Source organism: Pelmatolapia mariae, linkage group LG6, assembly GCF_036321145.2.
Source record: "Pelmatolapia mariae isolate MD_Pm_ZW linkage group LG6, Pm_UMD_F_2, whole genome shotgun sequence".
Taxonomy (NCBI): Eukaryota; Metazoa; Chordata; class Actinopteri; order Cichliformes; family Cichlidae; genus Pelmatolapia; species Pelmatolapia mariae.
Window position 1 is genome coordinate 21,303,983 of NC_086232.1, and position 21,093 is coordinate 21,325,075.

The 21,093-nt window shown below is 39.3% G+C and overlaps 1 protein-coding gene across 1 annotated transcript; it reads right to left on the reverse strand.

The window, feature by feature from the left end:
* Positions 1 to 32: 32 nt before the first annotated feature.
* mtap (methylthioadenosine phosphorylase) lies at positions 33 to 20,451 on the reverse strand. Its single transcript, XM_063476171.1, has 8 exons — positions 20,358 to 20,451; positions 18,068 to 18,154; positions 17,855 to 17,913; positions 17,444 to 17,611; positions 8,194 to 8,296; positions 6,338 to 6,577; positions 1,576 to 1,698; positions 33 to 1,063 (listed from the first exon to the last, which is right to left on the reverse strand). The coding sequence occupies exons 1-8, from the start codon at positions 20,436 to 20,438 to the stop codon at positions 1,025 to 1,027; spliced, it is 900 nt and encodes a 299-aa protein (XP_063332241.1). The 5' UTR covers positions 20,439 to 20,451; the 3' UTR covers positions 33 to 1,024.
* Between the last annotated feature and the right edge of the window lie 642 nt (positions 20,452 to 21,093).

Here is a 21,093-nt window from a genome sequence, read left to right on the forward strand (position 1 = left end):
TCAATTAACCACAAACTCAACTCGGATTAGTCAAATTCTAACTTTTATTGAGACAAATTATTCATACTACAGAAAACAGGCTGCTGAAGAAGAGGCTACTAAATATGCTGTGCAATGTACAGAGTAAGTTCAAGTTAAGAAAATGTAAACAAGAAAAATCTCAAATGACTACAATATGATGCAACATGACAAAATTCCCATTTCAATCCATGCTTGGGGAAAAAAACCCAAACTTTCAGTACAGCAAATAATTTGGGTGTTTTCCCACCACTATCACTGTTGGTACATGTTTACTGCCGATTTGACAGCTTTTCACTGACTTGGTTAGGTATTTGCAGGTACAGAGCAGCATGCCATTCAAAATGAGATGTTTCTCTAGTCATTAAACACAGTCATAAAGAGCAAATAAAAATGAAATGATTCCATAAAGACCACAAGGGTGGTCAGAATGAAGTAACGTAGACGTTCAGTCATTCTCATGCTGACAATAGATTCAAGCTTGAAGAGTAGAAGCTTAAATGCAACTAAGGCAGTAATATAGTATTTATGTGCTAAACTTGCAAAGCTTTAAAAGTAATCTTCATATAACCAGAAACTAAGACACCAGTGGCTTACAACCAGCAAACACATACATAAATGTGTTTCGACCACAAATATAAATCTACAAAATACTGAATACTTAAAACCTTTTATTAGAATGTTTAGACCCAAACGTGGTAACTGTAACAAACATCCATTTCCTCAGCTACAGCTAGAGTGGAAGGGCCCTCCCACCTAACACTGTGTGAGAGGAAAACATGCTCCAGACATAAATGAGTGATCTCTGAATCAGAGTGAAGAGTCAACACAAAACACTGAACATCCAACTAAATAAAGACGAAAAAAGTGGATTATTTAATGTGAGGCACTTTGTTGTGATTCACTGATGACGATTGGACGGGCAGGGTTGAGTTTGCAGTCGGTGTTTGACTCCGTGTGGGTGGTTGTCTGGTCTCTTTATCCTTTCTAGTAGTTTCGTCCGCGTTTAGTGCTTCGGTATCATTACTGAAGACTGAGCCATCGACTGGAACAAAGAAAATATGTTATTACCGAAGTGCGTCACTGACACAGTGTCAAGGAGCCTTTTCTATATTTAGGAAAAGTCGTTATCAACATTGTCTTTAAGAAAGTACTCATTTTTCATCAAAAGCTAGCACTGTCATTAAAGAAAACCAAGTTTTGAAGAGAAACTAAGAGGAATTTCAGGCACAGTCGGTGCAAAAACACTGGAATACCGAGTGTTTTTCAAAATTTTAATTAATATATGTTTATCATGGTGCAAGTACTGCAAGAGATCCAACATAGCACAATGTGTCCTATTGTCTGAGTGAGCCCCCCCTTTTAGAAAATGATCTTGTTAATAGGCTCCCCCCCCCAAAAAAAAATAGCCATGCACCATCAGGTTTTGTTATTCTTTAAAAATGCTGAGAGAAAAATAAGTGAGATCAAAGTTCACGATAACCAGATAGAAAGCAAACAGACCCTCTTTCACAACTTGCGGAATGGAAATGAATCATCATAAAGCTGACGGCTTACTTTCAATGTATTTATTGTCTGAGCCCAGTCCATCTGACTAATCTGGGGTATTGCTGTTAACAGGATACTGCTAGCTTTGTTTGCATTCTCCTTCATCGTCTTCAGTACATTGTCAACACAGACCTAGGACGAGAAGAAGAAAAGAGAAAAATGTACAGCAGCCATTTAAGAGGAATCACTTGCAATGGTGCAAATTTCACTTCCTTTAAAATGTCACAGCCACGCATTTCGAAAATAACCATCTTGGTGTGTATTTTTATTTTGTCTACTTTGAGTGAAGTAAACACTCCTCTGTGAACAATTCTTGAAAGCAGAGCATGATGTAAAGAGAGGCACCATATTGTAAAATCAGAGCTGTTATTATGAATAGATTATGTATACACTTTAAAAGAACAACGGTGTGAACTCACAGTCGCTAAGATGTAACACACATAATGTGGCCTCATCTTTACTCGAGTCACAATTACACAAAAACGCCAATACTTTTCATGCCTTTGGTGAACAAACCAGTTCAACATAATGGTGAATAAAATCCACTCAGCTGAAAAATGACACCACCCACTCCTCCCGTAAAAGGCCAGTGCGGTTAATGTAGATGTCTGCTTTTCTCAAGAAAGATACACTTTCATATTCTACATGCAACAACACACAATTTCTTTTGCAGCTATGCATTACAGGTGTAATTTTTAACAATTTGAAAACAAAAACAGATGATCTTTAGTGTGAAAATACTTTCTGCATTACTAAGGTGGTGTGTGGCTATAATTTACAAGATTATTGTGAACAGTACTCAGTCCCCCAATGTGGAACCAGTTTCGTGCATTTCCACAAATGACTGGAAGTGATGCTAAAAAGCCGGCATCAGTAGGGCAACACAAAATTGCTGAGCTAAGAACCACCAAAACCAGAGCCGTGTGTGTGAGAAATTCACAAATGTCTGGCAAATGGAGCACATGCTTTTCTTCCCTGTAATGTTATCCTTTAAAAATAAATGGATAAAACCCTCAATCTGGCACCAAGGCACAACTGACTGCACCTTCACTGTGCTGGTGGAAAAAAGGTATTTGAATATTATCTTAATAGCACTGGTTTAGTAAAACCATACAAAAAAAATAAATAATAAAATGTGGTGAGGAAAAAAGTTCAATTAAAAACAAACAAACAAAAAAAAACCCAACTTCTAGAGGTTGTAAAAGAAAATTTTCAAATTAGGAAACAGAATTATGTAAAACATTACTTGACATTATTTTAAAAAACTGACTCATTTAAATGAAATATCACTTCACTTTATAAAAAAAAAAAAAAAAAGAATTAAAACATATTCATGTGCGAGTGCAGCAGAAACAGAAAGCTACTGGACAACACAGAGAGCAGTTGATTGTGAAAGTACCGGCTTAACCAAATCAGTCACGTCAGGACCTGTGAGTGAGCCACAGCAGTAGGTGGAAAAACAATATTTTGCTCTTTGCACCTGTACTGGGATTGCTGCGTACATTTTACAACCGTCACCTGTGCTCTGAAATTTAGTGACTCATTACATGGTTCAGTTTCGAGCCTACTGAACCATGTATACGACACTAGCAATCACTTTACTCACGTGGCTAATGCAATACAATGGAGGAACTAAAAATCAAAACGGTGCAATAAGCAGTTATACCGCACAAACGTGGAGTTGTTATTCCCATTTTTTTTGTATAAATGCAGTGAAGTATTAGTTCATAATCCATCATTCTGAAATTCATTCAGCCACAACTACAGTGTACATTACAGTAAGTTGCACAACATTACTTCCATCCTGTGTACCTCCTGTAACCTTCATTAACCCTTCCCTTGAGTGCTTGTTTTTATGTCACACTCAATGATTAGGTTCATGTTTTTGTGGTATTTGTCAGGATGAAGACAGTGTAGCCGATGACTCAGTGTGACTCAACCTCCTCTGGCAGGGCTTCCACCGGAGGCTGGCAAACAAGCCGACTGGTTGGAGAGGGACAAGGAGGGGGGGGGAGGCCAGGAGGTAGTATCAAGCTGCGAGGGAGTGAAGGGGGGGGCAGAAGGATGTGGCGAGCATTCTCTAACAGGAGGGGGAAGAGGTCAGCTGCAGGAACTCGGAAGTGGAGTTGTGAGTTGGGCTGGATCAGTTCTACATAAGCCAGCGCTCGCCCACACGCAGTACATCAACTGCATAATCCAGAGCGCCTGACAGAGGCCAGGTCACTCGGAAGCCATAAGAAGCCACAGATACTTTTGTCTACTTATGGAGCACAGATGTTAAAATCCTCTAACCCATCATTTATAGTGAGAGTGAACAATCTGGTTTAGAAACTCGTTGTGATACAGTAAACTTTAAAACTACAGCCACTACTTAAAATACACTGCTCAAAAAAATGAAAGCAAATTTATCAGATTTCAGTGTGGGGGGAAAAAATAATACTGGACATCTATACTGATATGGACTGGGTAGTGTGTGAGGAATGAAAGGATGCCACATAATTTGGAAATGAAAAGTATCAACCTACAAAAAGCTGAATTCAAAGGCATCCTGAAGATCAAATGAAGCAGTGGACTAGTCCATTTTGCTGACATTTCATTACTGTAATTCACACTGGTACTCAGTTTGTTTGGCCCCCACATGCTTGTACACATGCCCAGCGATGTTGGACCATGCTCCTAATACGACAATGGATGGTGTCTTGGGGGATCTCCCAGATCACTTGGCTCATGAACAGTCTGAAATGAAACATGGCCACATCAGACAAACCGAAACATAATTCCCAAGGGGTGCTCTATTAGATTTAGGTCAGGTGAGTGTGGGGAGGCCAGTCAATGGTATCAACTCCTACGTCCTCCAGGAACAGCGTAGGGTCTGACAGTGGGTCCAAGGATTTCACCCTGATGCCTAATGACAGCTAGAGTGACACTCTCTAGCTAATCAGAGACATTCACACCAGTATGCTGCTGGAGGTCACTTTGGAGCTCTGGCAGTTCTCGTCCTGTTCTTCCCTGCACAAATGAGCAGATACTGGTCCTTCTGATGGGTTTGACTTTCTACAGCCCTGTTCAGCCCTCCTTGAGTAACTGCCTGTCTCATCAAATCTCCTCCATACTCTTGAGACTGTGCTCGAAGACACAGCAAACCTTCTGGCAATAGCACGCATCAGTGTGCCATCTTGGAGGAGTTGGCCCACCTGTGCAACCTCTTTAGGATCCAGATATCCAGGCCTCATGCTAGCCAAATGCAAAACTAGTGCAAAAATAATCAGAAAAGATGAGGAGGTAAAAAATGTCAGTGGCCTTCACCTGTAAAACCATTCCTGTTTTAAGAGTTGTCTCACTGTTGTCCCTCTAAGTGCACCTGTTAATTTCATTAATGCCAAAGCAGCTGAAATTGATAAACAGTGCCCTCTGCCACTTAACTGGCCATATAAATTTTTTTTACTTTAATTGAATCGAATGACTAAAATTAAATGGCTTAAAACTAACCCATTAACTCTAATTACAAAAAGGCATGACTAATTTTGTTCCCAGAGCTGAACACTGCAGACGTGCCAACATGTTTCTGTACGAAACGAGTGTTTATTGCTTTGGCATCATAAACATATCAGACTTTGTTATCTCAGAGGTCATCTGGGAGGACTGGATATAATTGCACTGAAATTATTTTACTGCGCAATTTGACGCAAGAAGTGGACGTGCGTTTAAATTGTGTTGCACAAAAACAACTGAGGGAACCCGTGACCTGGCCAAGGCTGACCTCGCACAGCTTGCCAAGATGGCCTTTGAATGAGCTTCTGAAGGGCACCCTGGAGTTAAAAGGTTGTCACTGCTTCTACCTGGTTGGCCAGCCAGCAGGAAAGTTCCCAGAGCTGATGTTGTGGTATAAGGCAGTTTTCTATTTATTGGTAAATTTTGTCTTCCATTGTAAAGAAACAAAACCATGTCTGCACTGCGTAAAAAGATGCTTTGATAAGCAATACTTAGCTTGCTAGTGTCTTCTTTGTTTTGTGTTTTGTTTTTTTAAATGTATCAACACAAGTCATCAGAGCATGTGCTGGATCAGGCTGAATAGGGTGACTGTCGTTTAGGAGGGTTTGAAAGGTAAACTCCAAAACAGTCTGCTGCGCTTGTTGACATTTAGTCACAGTATTATGAATCTACATACTTTGAGGTGCGATTTCTGTGTCATTTTTTTAAGCTTTGGCATAGGAGAATGATATCCATATTCCTTAATCTCCCAAAAATAAGTGTATTGTTAAGAAATTAATGTTAAAAAGTGATTTTTCTTTTTTTTTCTTTTTTTTTTTTTGAAGCCAAAAAACAAACTGAGAACTTCACCTGCAAACTCTGCTGATCACAGCTTAGTAAAGATAAAGTAGGGGAGCCAGTTTGAGGATCGCAGAACGAACAAATGATGATTAGGCTGCAAATAAATGATATGATAAATGCAACCTAATGCCATTAGCTTCATGCTACCCTTTTCTTAAAGTTGTGCAATTATCTTCAGGCCTAATATCAAAAAGCTTACACTTATAAAATTAGTCATATTCATTCAGCTCTTAAATAATGCTATTTAATTTTATCGTATAAAATTAAAATGTTTAGGTTGGTGTTTGTTGTGCAGTGGGCCAGGGAAGAGGCACGATGCGCCGTTAACTGACCCACTTTAACAGGGCATCATCCATTGCCACTGACTCACAAGACAAATAAAAGCTTGAAACATCAAAGTAATAAAAACGACAGTTAGGACCTCTGGCCCGCCACTCACTGCTTCCTCGTGCTCCTTCCAACAGTCGTAGTCTGTTGCCATGGCAATGCTGGCATAGCACAAGCCAGCCTCCTTGGCGAGGACCGCCTCTGGCACGGTGGTCATATTGATGACGTCAGCACCCCACTGGCGGAACATCAGGCTCTCTGCCCGCGAAGAAAACCGAGGCCCCTCGATAGTCAGCATGGTCCCTCGCACATGACATTTGACCCCCAGACTCCGCGCCACCTCCACCAAAACCTGCAGGGAATATCACTATCATTCTGGAATAAATCACTACCCGCTAGGCTGGGTGGCAACTGCTTATCTGTATGCCGTTTCAGTCTACTGCAGATAAGCAGACATTCATTCTAAACACAGATGCTACCCCCATGAAAACACTGTCTCTGAGGGCCCATTATTTTTCTTGACCAGGAGAAGTTTTTCATGTCAATATTGGAAACTTAAAGACAATTATGGTTTTATTCAACCTGGTGCATTCTGTGGCCCGAAAAAAAAAACCCAGTAGGTAACCAGCAATCAGACAGTAAAGCCTTTCCATCAGCACACAGCAGCAGATATCCCACGTTAGTCGAGGTTCCCATTTCTGGAAATGATGCGGGGTTAATATTTGTTAGAATGGTACGTTGGTTCAGTCGAGGATGCTGCCACAGCAGAGCCCGCAGAGGACAGGACACACAACTCACCACCAAATTACCTGTATTACTTTCCCATCCAACAGGACATCGCTTAGACTTGGTGCTAGAGAGCTGGCAGGTTAAAGACCATTTAATGTCCAGTTTGACTGCATCGGATATTTGTGCTCTCATATGCACCTCAGTCATGTAACGTCTAGAAAAGCATCACAAAAAACCTCCTTTACGTTGTCAGACAAAAAGAGCCACAGTGATGTGCATTTTATGCTATCAATACTTACATTGAATAAAAATAATCACTTTAGGAGAATTTAGTATACAGTGGTCCCTCGTTTATCGCGAGAGTTGCGTTCTAAAAATAACCTGCGATAGGTGAAATCCGCAAAGTAGCCAACTTTATTTTTTACAATTATTATAGATGTTTTAAGGCTGTAAAACCCCTCACTACACACTTTATACACTTTCCTTAGACAGGCATCGACATTCTCAGATTTTCTCTCGTGTTTAAACACTCACAAAGTTCAAACCTTCGTAGAAAAATAAGTCCAGTATTACAGAATGAAACCAAAGATCAGACCCTGTTTTCAGGTCCAGAACATGGGAATAGAGGAGCCGCCAGAGAATTCAACATTAATGAATCAATGGTACGGAAGTAGAGGAAGCAAGAAGAATGAGTTGAGTTAAGTTTGACTTATCTGACTGTTTTGTTTCGCTTAATGCGCCCTATGATCCGGTGTGCCTTATGGTCCGAAAAATACGGTAATTTCTACCTTCCTTTAGCATGTCCAGAAGTCCAACTTTTTGTTCAATGGTTAGCATCTTCCTCTGCCTTTTGGGTGCTATCACGGGTGCCTTTGACGGTGCAAAACATTTCGTCGACATTGTTGTGTTTGTTGGGGAGAAAACTTACAAACATACAGTACAGCACTTCAGAGTTACACTGCTAGAGATCGAAGATTTATGTAAATTTGACAAGCTGAACGCATTCTGTACTGTACAGGAGACACGGTACGAAGGAGATTGACTGACAATGGTCTACAGCTGATCAGGACGCAGAACACAATGCACTGAAGAAAAAAAAAAAAAAAAAATCTGCGAAACAGCAATGCTGCATAAGGTGAACACCGCGTTATAGCAAGGGACCACTGTACTGAGCAAAATTACATGTCAGTTACAAAATAACAAGTTTGACGTAGGACATGTTTAGATTTATAGACTTACCTCTCTAGTTTTGTTGCAGAAAGGCTCAGCCATGGGGATATGACAAACACCTGGGGGACTGGTGGGCTGACCATCGTAGAGTGTTTGAGACCTCTTGGTTGTCCTACCAAACAGAAAAAAAGCAGATTGGGTTGGTATATTGGTATATGACAAAAATATAAAAACACTTAAAGACGTAAGATTAATAACTTTATTTGTTTCTTTTTAATTAGTTTATCTGACCTAAAGTTGAGAAAAAGTGTGAAAAGATATGAGGAATAACTGCAGAAATACTGGGAATGGCCATCAAAAGCATTCTAGATAACATGTCGACATGATTGAGGTTCTGAAATCATTCATTTCATAATCACGACTAGTTGGCTCATAGAAATCTGCTAATTTTTGTCGCATGACCAGTTTCACAGCAGTCAGGACTATAAACATCAACTGAATGGAAGAAGCCAGGTCTCAAGCTTCGCTATAACAACCGACCTAAAGTTTTCCCTTCTGCTGAGTCAGTGCTGTTGAAAGAGGCAAAGTGCCAGCCTGTGTCCCCATGGTTCTTCATGGCAATAGGTCAGGAGTGCACAAAAGGCTGATTCACTTATCCAAGTGACCTGAAAACATCAGGATTTCTGTGCTCCCATGTAGCCTCTTAGCTTCTTTTGTATAAAGTGAATTCTGTGTGGGTGCAGTTTGGACAAAGCCATTTTCTTCACTGTAGAAGAAGTTTACTTCATATTACTGATTTACCAAAGTAGCCACTGTTTGCCTTCATGGCCGCTTTGCACTTTTCTTGTACAGCTTGCCAGAAGTGACTTTGTGCACATTCACATGATTTCCTTTTTAACTGTATTCAAAAGCATTAGCTGCATCATGCTGAGCTTCTGCTGGTATACACCAAACAGACCCATCTGACTACTTTAGTAATCCAAAAGGTGAAAGATTAAGTGAAAGAATTGATGGTGGCTTCAAGCAGTGGTCCTGCATTATACAGCAATACACTTGCAATGAAAGATACTGACCAAACAACCAATCAAAAGGTATGCAGCATGAAATGATGCGCTCGTCAATGGGACACCAGCACTTGTTTTTAAAATAAGGAGGGGAATTCCAGCCATGCATCAAATCTGATGATTCACGTATCAGCACACACTCCACATTACGCCCTACTCAAATTTATCACATCCATGACTCAGTGTGCTTTGCACCTTAAGAGAAATCTCATACTTGAAAAACACAAAAACACATCATGAAATGGAAGACGGAGTTGCCTCGGCTGCAGATCATTAGTTTTGTTTTCAACATGCATGACTAGAGCTAATGTCAGTGCTTCCCAAGATTTAAGTAGACGCATCAATTGTTCAGAGAAGGCTGTGTGACTGTTTTAACTGTTACACGGAATAATAAGGAAAGACATGTTTGGGACAAGGAACACAATGAATAGTGGAGACCTGTATGTTGGTCAAATAAGTCATAATGTTGTTTCTAACAAAATGCAGTTAAGGTGAAATGTTGACATCTGCAAGAGTAGTTTTAGTTAAAGCGGGTGTGATTGTTCTTTGGGCCGTGCTGGTGACATTGCTGGCAATTAATTTCAGATCTCAACACTTCAATGAACAAAGCTACCATCCCATCTCGTTACTACTTCAGCAGGACATTAGCACAAAACACACCTACAGCCTGTGTAAGAACTAAAGGAGGAGAATTAGAGTGCTACACCTGACGGATCCCAATAAAGGAGTGCCTAATTGGGATCCTGAGACTTGAGCCTAATTGGACCACAGAATAAATAAAAAGCAGGAAAAAATGCTGAGCATGAAAAGTCTCTTAAATGCTTATGAAGCCGTTTGAGAGAAGAGTGTGTGCAGAGCTTTTATGATAGCAAAAATCTGACTTTCAAGCTATGCCAAAAACTCGTCCAGCCAAAGGTTCTGATACCCCAGCACAAACAAAGAAATATATGGTGTATACACAGAGGATTGCTGTGAGTTATACATTGCAGAAACCAAACTACCATCAGCTTTGAAGAATGAAAAAAAAAACCCAAAACAAAACCCATTTATGCCTTCTAATACTCATTTTTTAAACTCTGTGCATAAATCCAGATGTGTCATTTAATAGTTGTAATGTCTTTTTATATACAGCTGACTCATGGCACAGCTTATTTGTTCCTTTTTTTCCCTTGGGGATTACCAAATCCTAAAATAATTATCTTAGAGATCCAAAATATGAATGCCTCTGTCAAAAATCGTTTAAGTTGATGCCCAACCCCATCTCTTACTCATAACCCTGGCAGTGGAAGAATAAAAATCAGTGTTTGAAAAGAGCTCCAGAAATCTGTGTCTCTGTTTAAAACCATTAAACAATGATGTGCTGGATAAACAAGGAGATGAGTACAATGCACAAGGCTACAAAAATCAAGTTATCATGGTCTGGTGTTTCATTACCATTTTTCACTTCACAATTGCTGTTGTAGAAAATGGCTCACACACCCTCTAATTATCAAACAGTATAATTACTTCAAAACTATACAAAGAATGTTGTTTGATCTCTTTTGTGGGTTCATCCTCAGGTTCAAAGCAAAGTCCCTACTTGAGTCACAGTTTGAACAGTGATAACAATCAGGTTCCAAAGCAATTTAACCAGTTACCCTGCACCTGAATATTTCCTGTGCAAACAAATCTGAAGTATAAGAATGGATGAAGGGTGTCGGGGCTCCCAATCGAACAGGGTGGGGAGCTCAGTCCTTTGGGATAGTTCTGAGTAATGGGCTCCGAACCCATCAAAAGGAACCAGTTGAGACGGTTCAGGAATCTGACTAGGATGTTGCCTGGACGCCTCCTAGGTGAGGCATTTAAGGCATTTCCAACTGGAAGGAGGTTCCAGGGTACAGCCAGGAACAACTGAAGAGATTCCATCTGTTTATTAGCTTAGAAATGGCCGAATGGCCGATGTACATAGAGATGGATGAGGTGGCCAGACGGAGACAGGTCTGGACATTATTGCTTAGACTGACCCTGCAACCCAAACTCATAAGTGGCCAAAGAAGAACAAAAAAATAAATAAAGCAGTAAAGAGTAATTTTAACTTCTTCAGTCATGACACCGATCTTGTGGCCCATTATTAGGTAATGGTGCTAATTTCGGCCATAATGCAACGGTATTGTTCATGTGGCTGGGAAAACCTGCAGTTAGTTGAAACCAAAAAAAAGTTGTCTGGATGAGTGATGAAACACTTATTGTGCTGAAAACACTGAATCTACATGAACTACATAAACTTTTTTTCCTGGATTATTGAGTGTGCATAAAGCAATATAAGACGAGCTGCATCCAAAAGCAAAATAATTTCTTGCAAAGGTTAAACTTAGAACCTGTAGATACATTTTAAAAGTACAATTTAGCACAGTGTTAGCCATGATTAGAATCTGACAAAGTAAGCTCTTATGGTGACCATGTGGTTTGCACACAACAAATAAGCAGAGGTGATGGCATGAAGTAAAGCCTTCAGCAGCACAGCATGCTGTCACATGCTGTGGGACAAGTCTGTGCATGTCCCAACAAGCAACTTCCTCATTTCCGATAAACAGATCTTGTTTGTTCTTGATACTAGTAGTTTATCGACTTCAACAAAACAGGCAAACCCACATGCAAACTCACTCATGTTGAAATTCATAATAGAACACACTGACATAAATTAGGGAAGGCAGACTACAACTTATCTCAATTCAGCTAGATGCATGCCAACTCATGAGTCATGAGGAATCCTTTTTACACCTCTCAATGCACATATTGTGTCATTTAATAAAATCTCTGCTGTCAGCTAACTGAGAGAACAACACTCCCACAAGGTCGTGCTCTTGGTACGCTACAGCAGAAGTATATGCGTGTATGCCTTGAGGTCAGAAACAGCTGACAAGTTATTTTTTCCCCTCCATGAAACAGAAAGAAATTATCAAGGTCTACCAGCAAGTGTGTTTAAGCAAGAATTCAGTCGCGTGCTACAGTTTTAACCACAGCCATACAATACCAGCGATCACTTGCAAGCCATAACCTTTTATCTACCCCCCCCCCCGGTTTGTTTTTGTCATATTTGTCATTTATCATCGTACCTCAATGCTTGTTCTCCCTCTGCTCTTTCCCTTCACCTTCCAAAAAAATATTGTAAAACATGGCTGCCCCTTCCTCCCCACTGTCACCAAGTGCTTCCTAACCAGAGGCTGTTTTCTCTTTCAAGTAGGATTTTTTCCATACAATACAAAATAATGAGCATTAAAGATGAAGCTGCGAATTCTTGTGGATTTTGAGGGATAAAACAATACTACACTCACAGTTTTTTGCCATAAGATATCTAGTCTGTTTTAGAAAGTGGTTTGACACTAAATATCAAAGTGCATATATGAGTGTATTCATTTGCATACGTTTACATCTATAAAATCACCAAAGTACTGGATCTTTATTTGTTTATTACTTGGAGATCATTTCTTTTAGTCAAGTATTTTCAGTGCAAGGACAGAGACACTTAAAGAGTCATCCTTAGGTCAACAAGGTTACTCTTCGAGTCACACGTTGACTCTGTGGACAAGAAGGAAACTGACAGGTTATAAACCAATTCAACCTGTTCCCTTGAATATTTACTGCACATACCAGTCTGTCTTTAAAAAGCCAACGATCAGTGTTCAGTCACTTGTCCTGTTACTAATTGTTGCACGGATACTAAACGTTCCTTTCAGTCTGTATATGGAAGAACTACCATCCCAAAACCGGATTGTACATTTGCTGAACACAGTGTATTTTTATAGCACTGCGTGATAAAATATTTTAACAAGCTAACTAATCAAGCTATATTATCCTTCTCTTACTAAATGTTATCAAACAGATAAGAGGTAATCACTTTGAACCTTGACAACTTTTTAAATTGAAATCCAAGTATTTATTAGCCGATTAGGACTTCAAAATTTATCAGTCCAGCAGTATTTTTTCCAGCTGTTACCTCTGACAACTAAATAAATGCATTCAAAAGACAATCTACAGTTGATCCCTGGTATTCACGGGGGTTAGGGACCACCATAGCTGAAGTCTGAATACTTGAGACCATCTCTAACCATGCTTATAACTTCTTATTTTAATAGTTCAAACACCAAATATACCTAAAACCACCATCCTAAAACACTTTAATATCATTTCAAAGTCATCTGGCAACAGTTCTCTCTGTTATTATGAAAATAATTAGCAAATATTTTAGATATGCTTTATTAAAAAAAAGTTTGGATTTTTTATTTTTTTTAAAAATGGGGAATAGGTGAATATTTTCCACAAATAATTTGGAGTTACATTCCACAAAAACAATCTGCTAACAGGTGAATCGGCAAATACCAAATCTCAAATAGGCGGGGGTCAACTGTATACGGTATGATTCCATCTAAATTCTAGTGCCATCATCACATCAATTATTTCATACTTGTAGCTCCACCAGATGAAAATGGAGACTGCTTTTTATTTGCTCACTGCCAATTTTATGAATCATGCAACTAGAGCACAATGAGGTTTTCTTCCTCCACCTCCCACACGCTTTGTTAACTAAGGATGAATTAACTGAAGAACTATCCCAGAAACCCATTTATATTTTCTCCATCTCATTGACGAAGTTGGAAGCGGATGGAAATCAGCTTATTTTTGTTCTAAACTTGAGTTACAGTTAACATTGAGTTTATGGGGGAATGACTCACTTTTGGAGCCAAGGCCCATTCACACGGCAGGATGCAGCATCTGCTGTGCTAACCGCTAGCTGGAGCAAATAGCCCAAAATTTGTGTTGTACTTGCTGTTGCGCTCCGCCAATTTTTTTGCGCCCACTCCACATGTACTAGATGCGCTTCCCTGTCATTTTAAACCCTGCATCTCTCATTTATGAAGAAGAAAGCTTTGGCACTATCCCTACTGAGTCACTCTACAACACTGCTTTCCTCCCGAGCTCCCTATATACACACACACACACACACACACACGTAAACTTGTGTCATAAAGTTTGTATCTCTGATACGCACAGAATGTTTTCGTTCATTGTGGGTCTGAACTTAGAGCGGGTGTGGGCTTAATGCCTAATCACCTAATCCAGCCTAACTATGTTCTTTATCAAAAAACAAAGGTTTTAGGGCTAATCTTAAAAGGTAGAGAGGAATTCTATCTCCTGAATCCAAACTAGGAGCTGGTTCCCCAGAAGAGAGGCCTGAAGGAGGATAAGACAGAAGTTATAGTTTTTGATAGTCACACCCCGCTGGAACAACTGATGCCTTAGGTCCCCTTGGTAGCCATCTCTCGCTCACTGTTAGAAACCTTGATGTTTTCCTGCTCTTTCAAACTTGAGAAACATCTCCTCTGTAAAAAAAATCTCCTCTCTGGGGGAAAAAAAAAAAAAAAAGTTTCTACCAGCTGTGTCAGATATCTGAGGCAAAGCCATACCTCCCTTCGAAGGACCTTGAAAAGCTTATTCACGCTCTTATCACTTCCAAATTAGACTACTGTAATTCCCTCTACTCGGGCCTCCCATCTTCCTCTATTCACCGGCTCCAGTTAGTTTAAAACGCAGCTGCGCCTCTCTTAACTGGCACTAGAAATTATGCCCACATCACACCAGTTTTAGCCAACATACATTGGCTCCCTGTTGAATATGGTATCAATTTCAAAATTCTCTTGCTTACCTTTAAAATTTTAAACAATTTGGCTTCCAGCCATCTATGCGAACACCTCCATTTGTATATCCCTAATAAGGCACTTGGATCTTCCAATCAAATGCTGCTGACGCAACCGAGGTCTCATCTGAAGTCCAGATGTGATCGGGCCTTTGCTGTCGTAGCTCCCAGACTCTGGAATAACCTCCCTCCTTATATTTGTTCCTCTGAGTCCATCCAGTCTTTTAAATTGCGTCTTAAAACTTATTATTTTAGTCTGGCTTTTGATTCAAACTAGTATGTTATTTCATGGCTAGTTATGTTTGTTTTTTTAACCCATATTGTTCATATTGTTTCCTGCCCTCCTTTTAACTGTTTCTTTTTATTCTGTCTTATGCTATTGCTCTGACCGACTGTGAAGCACTTTGGTGAACTTTGTTGTATTATTATGTGCTATAGAAATCAATTTTGATTTGATTTTGATTTGAAGCTCTGCCTCCCATTCTACTTTTAGAAACTCTTGGAACCACAAGTAAACCTGCAGTCTGAGAGCAAAGTGCTCTGCTGGGGTAAAACAGTACTACAAGGTCTTTAAGATAAGATGGGGCCTGATTATTCAAGAGCTTGTTTGTGGGGAGAAGGACTTTAAATTTGATTCTGGGTTTAACAGGATGCCAATAAAGAAAAGCCAATATGGGAGAAATACGGTCTCCCTTTCTAGTTCCTGTCAATACTTATTCTGCAGCATTCTTGATCAACTGAAGGCTTTACAGAGTTTTTAGGACAACATAATAATCCTGAGTAATAATAGTAATAGGGCCGAGTACAATTACCTGAGTTTTACCTCTATTTAGATTTAGGAAATCAGAGGTCATCCAGGGCTTCACATCTCTAAGACATTTCTGCAGTTTAACTAAAAGGTGGGTGTCACCTGGCTTCATGGATAGATAAAGCTGGGTTATCATATGCATAAATGAGACTGGTGCCTGAAATATCTGATACTATAAGACTGCACATTTGTGCTTATCATGAACATCGGTGAACTCAAACAGGAAATGTCTTTAATGACCGTTATTAGTTTTGTTTAGACAGTGATGGGGACAGTCACAAACAGTCCATTTGAGAAGCTCCCCAGGTGCTTGTCACTGTGGTCTGCAGCACTACGAGGACAGCTTCCTGTAGTAGACTTTAATGCTTTCTATTGGAAAAGTGTAACATTTTGTGCCGTAGGTGGCCACAGCTTAGTGTGGAGACTAGAGACCAAGCCCAAACAGCCAACTTCGTTAATATGTCGTTAGTCATGGTTAAACAAATATGAACTCTTTATCTATTTTAATGTAATCAACTGTCTCTAGGTCAGAAGTTTTAAAATGTTACTATCAAAAGAGTGATTTTTGACAAAACAACCCTCAGCATGGATCTGCAAAACATGTGTATCTTAGAAGCCTGTATACTCATAAGTATAGGTTATTAATAAATAATTAAAATCTTTCCAACATGCTTGCTGTAGTTGCATTTTCATTACAGTGATCCGATGTTTTTGTAGCATCAATGTAATTACAGAACTATTTTTCTTAGTTTTTAATAAATTATAAAACAGTGTTGTGAGGCAGAAGAAAAATATTTTTAGGGTTAGGCTAATTACCACCATGATACCTATTTATGTGTGCAAATAAATCAAATTTTAAATAGTCTACTTTAATAAAAACAAACAAAGTGGTCCAATTGCTTTAAAAATGGTAAATAAATACATAAAAGATTTTGAAAAAGACCAGTTTTAAAGGCATCAGCACGAGCACTTGGAAATTCATTAGTTTCCTTAGTGACTTATTTTTGAATTTGGAAGCCATAGCAAGCATGAGTCAATTAAAGCAGTGATACATAGAAATAAAAACATTTAAATCTAATGATTGTTCATTTCCATCTTCATCCAGTTTTTGCCAAAGCAACAGGAAAATGGGCAAAAAACTCAATAGTTGCTACAGAGCCACAGGCTTGAGAACCCTGAACGGGATACTGTGGATGTGGTTGAAATATAATATGTTATGCATTTAATTTTGTTTAAAAAAACAAAAAAAAAAAACAACAAAAAGACACTTTTATCTCTCCGTCCTAACTGCAAGCTCTAAATTGAAGAAAAACAAATTCAAACACCACTCTCACCATGCTCTAATGTGAACATTATAATGAAGACTTGATTGTAAGACTTGTGACAGACTAGACTAATATTTAACTAGGCTTATCCAGTAACCTGGCAAATGTGTTAATGTGAATACAAGGTAAACATGGTATTCTGCAACAGAATTCTGCAAGCATGAAGTTAATTTAATAATTAGAAAACCTAATCACAGGGATTACCAGTAACAGTAATCCCTGCGATATGTGGGAGGATGCACAACAGACTCACAGGATAACCACTAATAATGACTTCTGAGTCAGTCTAGATATAGGAACAAAAATAAACGTTTAGCAAAAACTGGTCTGTCTATATACTCGAAAAGAAAAACCTGTTCTGCTAGTTTAGTTCAGTCAGTACACAGAAACGATGAATGCGCTGTCACACCATAGAATCTTAACCTACTAATGGACTCGCAGTGCTAACCTGTCAATGAACTGATCTATGATGACAATATCTCCTGGCTGGATCTCCTCCCGGAGAGAGCCACAGGCAGTGGTAACCAGCAGATGTGTACAGCCTTCTTCTCTGAGGGCCCAAATGTTGGCTCGGTAGTTGACATTGGATGGCATTATGGTGTGTTGTCTCCCGTGCCTATGAATAGCAAAATTCAACATTTAATGTGTGTAATTAAAAAAAAAAAAAAAAAAGACATATCTATACACACACACACACACACACACACACACACACACACACACACACACACACACACACACACTTCACTATTACATGAAATAACTAGGATGTGCAAATAATACAGTTGTCCACTAGATGGAGAAAAAGGAGAGGAAATTTTCACAATTGGAAAAAAAAAAAAAAAAAAAAAAAAATTACCTTGCTAGAAGAACACAGTCCACATTTTTTATTTTCCCCAATATCAGGGCATCTGATGGCTGTTTAAAGGAGGACCAGGATAATTTATATATACACACAAACTTCATTGTCAAGGCAGTACAATATTTCACAAGTAAAACAGGGCATAACCCAAGTAGAGTCTAATATTTATACTACTTCACCTGGAGCACGACTTCACAAGATACAACTAACCTTCCCATATGGCGTTTCAACATAGCGCTCAGTTCTTCCCTCCAAGATATCTGGATCATCAAGACCTGAACCCCCGATTATTCCAATCTGAAAGACATGAGAACAGTTCATAACTTCATTCTATAGAATGAATCTCTTGAAACACATTTTTTTAAAGACTTTTCAAAATAAAATAAAATAAAAAAAAACCCACAAAGCAGCTAATTACATATTTACTATCATACATACGAAGAATGGAAGTACAGAAGATATATTGGACAAAGGATGTTGAAAGGAAGACCACAGAATGGATGCAGTAAAAAAAAAAGAAAAAAAAAGGTGCCAACAATAGTGCCAAATTTGCCATTTATTAAATGATTTAATTTATACTTAACCTTTCACTATATTTTAATAGGAAAAAACTACACCCAACAGCTTATTTCGTGGCTCATTTATGATTTTTTTGTCTAGAAAATGTAATAAGTGAAATATTTTTAAGAATGTCACTAACTACGTAGTCCAAAACAATCATAGGGTTGACACAACATCCCTCTATCAGTTTCAACCAAAAACTGAATATACTTCATGACTGCTTAGCACACACCAGTACACTGTCATAGCTAGTGCAGCATCTCCTGCAGCATCAATATTATTGTTGCATATTTGGTGGCTGCTCTCTGGTCATAAAGGGATAGACGTGGTCATTAACATTCCATAGTTTTAAGTCATTGTGGCAGTAAGGACAGACCTGACCACATATTCGCTCTTAAACACATGTTTATGCCGGTTGTCGTTTTCCTTAAAACACGCCCACAGCTTTCCAGCTGTCCTACACACAACAACAACCAACTCTTCAGGTCCCGGCGCGTTTAATAGGGAGGCGTGATGAGCTGATCGAGCTCAGGTGTGTCTGTCTCCCCCACAGCTGCGCCATGAACCAAGTATGTGACTCACTACCCTATTGGGCAAAACATACTTTGTCGTGACAACCAATAGCGCACAGTTAGATGTACCGCAAGACAAGGAGGAGGGGGGAACACCCGTTTCTGCTTGGATCATTTATCCATGGATGAAAAACAAAGATATGAAGAGAAACTCCATATTGTGCCTCGGCAGCTCTAGTTAAATCCTTGAAAGTGGCAATGTCTCTCCCAAAGCTCCAGTTCAGTGACATCTACTTGCAACTTGTAGAGAATTGATCACCTTACACTGCTGCCAGGATCAGTGGTTTCAAAGTATGGACAGCTACAGGCATCTTGATGGGTGTGTCCCAGTAGCTCTGATTTCACTGTTTAAACGATGCTCAGTTAAGTACTAAGCGGGCCAAAGTGTGCCAAGAAAATATCCCTCACATTACACCAGCAGCAGCAGCCTGAATCCATGCTTTTATGTTGTTTACACCACATTCTATCCTATCATCTGAATGCTGGAGCAAAAATCAATACCAGACTAGGCAACGGTTCTCCAGTTCTCTATGGTTCATTTTGGTGAGCTTGTTCCCATCAGCTCGAAGTTGATTGGTCTTTTTCCTCTGACCTGTAGCATTAACAAGGCACTTTTTCCCAGAGAAATGCTGCTCACTGGATAATTTCTCTTTCTCAGACCACTCTCTGTAAACTGTGGAGGAAAATCCCAGTAGACCAGCCTGTGTGGCACCAACACAATGTCACGTTCAAAGTCACTGAAATCCCCCATCTTCCATATTCTGGTGCTCAGCAGGTCATCTTGAACATCCATCTGCATCCCTATACGCATGGACTTGCTGCCATGTGATTGCTAATTACATATTTGTGTTAATGAGCAGTTGAAAAGCTGCTTGCATAAACACAGCAATCAATTTCATTCCCCACTTCATCTTTCTGATAAGAAGTGTAGTTATGCAATGTTTTAACATGTAATTGCTTCTTGTACTGAGCTTTTATGACCTGCACAGTTGTCATTTTTTGATACCCTGCTGACAGCTGTAACAGTACAGCAGCCGCGTGCACTTACTCTGGCCACGTGCCATACCAACTGTACCTGACATAATCATTCTTTAGCTTCTTTTAACAGTACGACACCTTAACAGAAATTAGTACGTTAGCACCTGGATTTTAGCTTGTATTATTAAGGCAGGGAGCGTACTTTACAGACTTGTAAAGCTTTGCTAACACGGTGCTAACAGTTAAGGGCTTCTCCTGGCATACCTAACGGCGCCCCAGCAGCCTTTAAGTTACATTTTTCATGGATGTTTCTCCTCTGTCAGCGCGCTCAAACACACAGCATTCAATCACTAAAACTTCTAAAACGATATTAAAGTAAACGTTAATACCTTAATAGGTACAGCGGACGCCATAACGACAGTTTTCTTGCTGTTAACAGTAGAGCTAGACAAATTCAGGCTTTTATACATCCGAAAGGCAGCGGGACATCAAATTCCTCTTCCTGTTTTGTTTTTTTTCCAAAATAAAAGCAAAGCAACGTTTGATTATTTTTATGTATAAAATATCCCTGTTATAGTAATGTTTGTTCTGTTCGTGATGTTTATATATTTAAATGCACACTTAAAAAGAAAACAATTAATGAATTAATCGAATCATTGTATTCAGCAAAACAATTTACATCTATATATGACCACGTCCAGTGCAACATTAAAGAAACAAGTCAGGTATATAATGAAAAATTGGTATGCAAGATTTTGTTCACTGAGTATATAACCATTTAGTAAAAGATTATTTCCTCGCTTAACTTTCATTTTGGTTTCATATTTACATATCTTATGGTTTACCAACAGTCATGTTGCCGTCCTGTGAAAAACTAAGCACACCCCTACTGTACAGCAGCAGGTATTGCTAATCAAACGCAGTTGATTAACAAGTAGGCACTCATCAGCAAGTATGAGTGCCTCTGTTTTTTGGTAGTTTGCTGGTTTGGACCAGCGGTCCCCAACCCCCGGGCCGGTACCGGTCCGTGAGTCATTTGGTACCGGGCCGCGAGAGTTGAGACTCGGGTGTGAAATGTATGGTTTTCAGGGTTTTTAGCGTTATTTTGTTATCGGTTTTTTTCGT